General features: G+C 48.8%; 1 protein-coding gene across 1 annotated transcript in view; it reads right to left on the reverse strand.

Annotated features, from left to right (window-relative positions):
* The window catches only part of NRG3 (neuregulin 3), a gene marked incomplete at both ends in the record, with an annotated part of 343802 nt that extends 338010 nt beyond the window's left edge, over positions 1-5792 (reverse strand). Inside the window, one exon of the mRNA XM_082286584.1 lies at positions 5096-5792. Coding sequence (XP_082142710.1) covers positions 5096-5792 — 697 coding nt within the window. The remainder of the gene's footprint in view (positions 1-5095) is intronic.
* Positions 5793-6000: the final 208 nt, after the last annotated feature.

A 6000-nucleotide genomic window follows, 5' to 3' on the forward strand; every position in this document is an offset into this window, starting at 1 on the left:
AGACTGGTCCTAGAGTTACCACAGGCTTTGAGATCCTGATCCTCCTCAAAAACTGGCACTGTGCAAATGCACAAATCTGTGCTCGCATTTCATGTGTGCACACATATGCACACTATTGCAAAGTCGTTCAAACACAAAGAAGCTCAAAAAGAAACCACCAGGCTCAAAGACAAATAAGCCTCTGTTTTTAACCAATTTATTTATATATGCTTGTGACCAAGTCATCCCACATGATTTTACTAGGCACTTTCCTCATGCAGCTTGTTTCCAAACAAATCACAGAAGAAATCAGCAAAACCAAACACTGGTAGTTTCAGGTACTTCCTGAAAACCATATGGGCTATGAAATTGAAAGTCAAGGCCAAATCCACAGCAATCCATGTGTTCACTGGGCTTTGCAGGGGGTTTCAAAGCAATGAGTCATATGATAAATGTACTGCAACACTAGACACAATACTGTAGAGACAGGTCTTCTGCTTTAATTTTTAATTTCCATTTTCTGTGGGTTTAGAGAAACCATCGGCATTACTTTAGCGTAATCCTTTGCAATGAATCAATACTTTAATTTAATAATGGTATTCTGTTGTCAACATATAATAGATCACATAATGTCCTTGTATAGATGTAAAAAAAATACACCAAATAAAGTGCAAGGCTTTGCTTTCAGCAGTGATCACCGGTTAAACCACTGTAATGACGAACTTTACAGTCCCCAAAAGAACTTCCATCAGGGTTAAAAATCAGCATGGGATAATTTCAGCCATATCCCTTGCACTCATCATACCAGTGCTGTGCAAGCTCTTCTAGGTCATAGGATTACAAAAATCACTTTAATAAAGGGGAGAAAGAAGAAATATATATGAATAGAATCAATGTACATATCTGAGTGGGGCTTATTTGAATATTCCACTTATTTATGAATTCAGTGTTAACTGCTCTAGTCCCTAACTATAAAGAAGATTAAAAATGGAAAACAGAATTAAGCCCAGTGTCATGCAGCTTAATTGAAACAGATAAAGCAAGTTATAACTGTAAAATATGAAAAAATAAAAAAATACAGTAACTTTCACTTCACTGATGTAGCTGCAAATCTGTATTTGTTATTTTTACCTTGATGGTAGCCTTCCTGTCAACAAGTATTTAAGATGGGAAACACAAATGTAATCATGCCTGTGGTACTGACTGAAGGTATGTGAATAGAAAGTAAGTGGGAATGAAGAAGAAGCAAATGCTCTTAAAACTCTCAGTTGTTTGCCTCACTATTTTTTTTTCAATTCAATAGCTTTTGAAGCATCTAAAATGGATAGATAACTGGCATATTAATCTCAGTTAATGCTGAAGGCACATGCTTCACAGTCACGTGTGCTTCCCTCGATTCAATGACAGCTCACGCTCATCATGCGAAGTGTTTGCGATCCGTGTCATCTGCTGGCAGAACGCTTCAGAGCTCTGGGAAGAGTAGGTCTGGTTTTACTACAGTTTGGCACCTCCCACAACACCCTCCAGTTGGTGAAAACCCCGCAGTTCCATCTAAGTGTCATCCTTAATGTGAAAAAGATATTTGAGTCAGTGCAAAATAAAACAAACAGCTTTTACCAAAATGTCAGTGCTGGTAGCAGTGCATCTGCCAGATGCTTGTTACTTGAACCCATGCCGTGCATAACAAACAGTCAGAGATATGACGAGGATAAACGACTGGACCAGAAAATCTTTAGCAGGAAATCAAAGAATACTCAGACTCGCAAAAAAAGGTTGCAATTGGACTTCACAAGATATATCGATTAAGTGTTCTGTAACATCTCTTTTCTTGGTTACTATGCATTAGTTGAGCCCCACCTGCCTGACCTCAGTTCTCTGCATTAGCCTTTGGTCGTATGAACACAAGAGAAACCACAGTGCTATTTCATAGCTGAATTCACACAGGAATTCTTATAAGTCCAGTATCTCAATTTAAGGATAATAACATTACTGAAGAACCCAGAATACCATGAAAAATGCATATTGGAAAAATCAGGGCATGACTCCTAAGAAATGAAACCAATGGCTTGATAAAAATAAAACCTCACTGGCATGTTCCAGTCTGTTGGTTGATTTTTCTGATCTACAGGCTAGACTATCCTTCTAAATCAATGATTGACTTTTACACTGAGCACTGGATGAAGAGGCTTAGGCTGAAAAGACATAGTCCATACGTGATCATGGAAAACACATGCAGGAACAAGATACAGAGCGAGACTTGATGAATAAGTGGCTTTTGCTTAGTCAGAACCTGAAGGATCTTCATCAAGAACTTTCAAAACAGCTAACAGATAGCTTGACTTTGAGTGAAACACAACCAAGAATTATTGTCATTATGCACACCCACAAAAAAGAGAGATTTCACAACATCTCCTCAGATGAATACACACACAGAGAAAAGGCTTTACCAACATTTATTCAGGTGGGCAATCATCTGGCTTTCTAGAGAAATAACTCCTGATTCGCCTTCCATTTTCCTAAGTCCTGTTTTAACATGTTAAAACAATTAAATAAACTACAACATAAACCAGTATAAATAAAGACAGCTGCTTCTTTTCTTAAAAGCTGTGAAATGCTAAATAACCTATGACTCCTTCCCACATATGTGCCTTGCCAAGCCAGAGGATGACACAAGGGCGTGCACTATTTTGAAAGCTGGGGCATGAGATTCATCATGTCAGATTTGTATTCACAAGGTACAGCAGGATCCATGACTTTCATTTCAATAGCAGCTGGAACAACGGGCACAGAAGGAACATGCAGCTCAACCTGGGAAATTAGAATGAATTTGTTTTTTAAAAAATTCCCTTTCTTGCTGAGAGCTATTAGTGGCAGACGCAGATGCTTGCTTTGGGGTCACACCATGTCAGCAGTTCACAGCACAAACACTGCATTTCTCCTGTCTCTCCCCTCAGTGGATACTGCAGCCTTGAAGAATTTTACACGTATCCTTAGAGATGCTCAAATGTATCAGGAGAGTACAGCTGTAGGCTTTAAAAAAATGTTCATATGCCCTACAAATTCAAATCCTTTTTTATGTAATCTATTTAATCCTCCATTAATGATAATCTCTGCTATCAATGTGCCCAAACAGGGTCAATTTCTGCTGGATTTGCACTTCTTGCATTTCCATCCTATAACCGAGCTGCATTTAATGAAGGGAAACACCCTGCTGTAAAAGGTATTAGCAGCCTCCCTAAAACAAAAAATAGTTAGGAAGCTCTGCACCTGCCAGGAACATTTCATGATTGTGGTTTTTCTTCTTCCTTTGTGTGTCTTGCATGGAGGAGAGTCCTGTCAGCTGAACATTATTTATTAATCAGGATATTCCTGATATATCTTGTAAGGAGACAGCCTAGAGGGGCGGAAATTGCTGTGCATTTCTCTTACATACCCAACGAGACAGAAAGGGGAGAAAGGAAGGGATTGCAAGGGTGCATTTATACCCCGACAGATCCCACCTGGCAAGCCCAGGCAGATACACACACAGATCACAGCAGTTCGAAGAACCATGCAGCATATCTGGTTCACAGAAGGATTGAAAACAGAGACACGGGTTGAAAATCTGGCTTCATTTGCTGTTTTGTTTTTGAGAAGTGCCCTATACAGCTTCCTACACCTGAGTGAAACAGGTTGGGTTCAGCTTCACAAAAGATTTTCCTTCTGGTAACTTCCGACTACCTTAGGTTGTACCTACAGAATATGCAGGCTTGGACACACCTGTAAGGGCTGCTTCTCCCTCAATTACTGTGACAGAGACAGGAGAAACGAGTTACTGCCTTGTTAGCTCTTCTGATTTAGTGATAGTTTTATTCGTAATCATTCCCAGACATCCGCCACCTGCACACCCACCCACCCACACACATCCAATTTGCTGTTCTTCTCCCAATTTTGTCAATTCACAAGATCAGCTTGCGCTGCCTATACTCTCTGCCCCAGTGCTTATCAGCAAATAGATTTAATAGACAAAATAAAGTTCATATTGCTTTCTAACAAAATCCTCCAGCAGAATACCCCTACATTAGCATACAAAAGGGGAGCCCTGGGCTGTAAAAGCGATTCAATTGAACTGACGCTTCCAGCAGCAGCAACTAAGAGTTAATGGAGGACACCCGGCTTTTCACTTCCTCTACTGCATCCAAGAAAGCACAGAAGAATACTACAATACAGTATAATTGAGCATTTCACTGAATAGCATCGCACAGAAGTTCTTTTGGCAAGGACTGCATTTGTCCTAAGTAACCTCTATGAGAAGCTGAAAGTTGATGCACCCAAACGAATTTTTAGCTTTAGCCCGAATCCTTAGGTTTGTGCTTGGGAGGGTGGGAAGAACCAGCCACCAAGCATCAATCGGAGAACTAGCCCCCTCCTCTGCTTAAAAAAACCCCAGTCAGTTACGGCAACGCGGTGCTGTGTCTACACACGGGAGCCGGCAAAGCGCTGGGATGGCTCTGCACATCCGCGGGGTGCCCCGGACTCCTTCCCGGCGGAGCTGGCAGCAGCTCCTTCAGGAGCCGGGCACTGGGACGGAGAGAGCATCCCTGCGGAGCCCGCCCTCGTTTCAAGGGAGACGAGTGTGCGGGAAACCAAACTCCGTCACCAGCAGAGAAGCACATGCACAATCCACCCCGCACCTGCTGAAGACCACTCTCCACACTGCCCCTTCTGGGGGGTCATCACTAGTCCCTCTCGCTCAGATACCTCCCAGTTATCTCCTAAGTACCTTTCGCAGACCAGCCTGGAGGAGGAAAGGGGGGAGGGGGTCTGCGTCCTTCCTAAATCCACAACGAAAAGCAGTCTCCTCAAATGGCTGCTCCTGCCTCACCATCCATCACACAAGCAGGGAACTTGCCGGGGGTAAAAAGGGGGCGCAAGCAGGGAAGGGAGAAAGAAGCGCAAACTTCGGAGCTCGCCGGCCTCCCGCATGGCAGCAACAGCACGGGAAAGACAGGGCCGCCACCTCCGACCGACGCATCGCCCCGGCCCGACCCCGCCGGCGCTCGGCCAGCGCCGGCTCTGGACGGGGCGAGGCGCGCACCGGGCAGTCCGAGGGCGCGGGGCGGCCGGCGACACTTACGGGTTTTGGGGGTCGTGCTCGCCTCCGGCGTGGTGGTGGTCGACTCCTGGAAGGGAGACAAGGTCCAGGACGGCGCCGAGTCGTGGACGTAGATCTTGTAGGAGGAGGTAGCGTGTGCCGCAGTGGGCCAGGCGGGCAGCGGCGGGGTGCTGGGGGCGGCGGGCGGCGGCCGGGCGCCGCGGCCGGCGGTGCCGGGGGGGCCGCTGGCGGGCGGTGCCGTGTGCGGCGATACGGGGTGCCTGGCCGCGGTGGGCCGCGGGCCGCCCCGCGCGGGGCCGCGGGTGCCGGGGGGCCGCGGGGGAGCCCGGCTCATGGTGGTGAGGCGGGGGCTGACACGGCTGGGCGGCCGCGGCGTGGCGGCGGCGGTGGTCTCCGCGCCGCGGGGGGGGGCGGTGGGCTTGGAGAGAAAGAAGGGGTCCTGCCCCACGCCCTTGGCGTCCATCAGCTCGGTGGGGACGTACTCCTTGACGGAGCCCACCACGATCCACTTGAGCAGCATGAGGCTGAGCCCCAGACCGATGAAGCCGATGAAGAGGGGTACCACGCACAGCCACGTCTGCTGCCGGTTCCAGACGATGCAGTCGCTGCAGCGCAGCTCCCGCGGCGGCCCCCCGGCCCCATCCCCACCCGGGCCCCCCGCCGCAGCCGCCGCCTCCGCCGCCCCGGGCGCCGCGGCGCCGGCAGCCCCCTCGCTCATCCTAGGGGCCGTCCGCAGCGCCGCCGCGGCCCCGGGGCATCAGCGCGCCGCGGCTGCCGGCGGCATGCGGCGGAGGGGAGCGCGGTGCGGAGCGGAGCGGGCGGCGGGAGCGCCCCGCTCAGTCACGCCGCCGGCACGGCATGCCCCGCGCCGCGCCGCCCCGCGCAGCCTCCCGCGGCCGCGGAGTCAGCGGGACGGCCGCGCCATC

Source organism: Coloeus monedula (assembly GCF_965178545.1).
Source record: "Coloeus monedula genome assembly, chromosome: 8".
Lineage (NCBI taxonomy): Eukaryota > Metazoa > Chordata > Aves > Passeriformes > Corvidae > Coloeus > Coloeus monedula.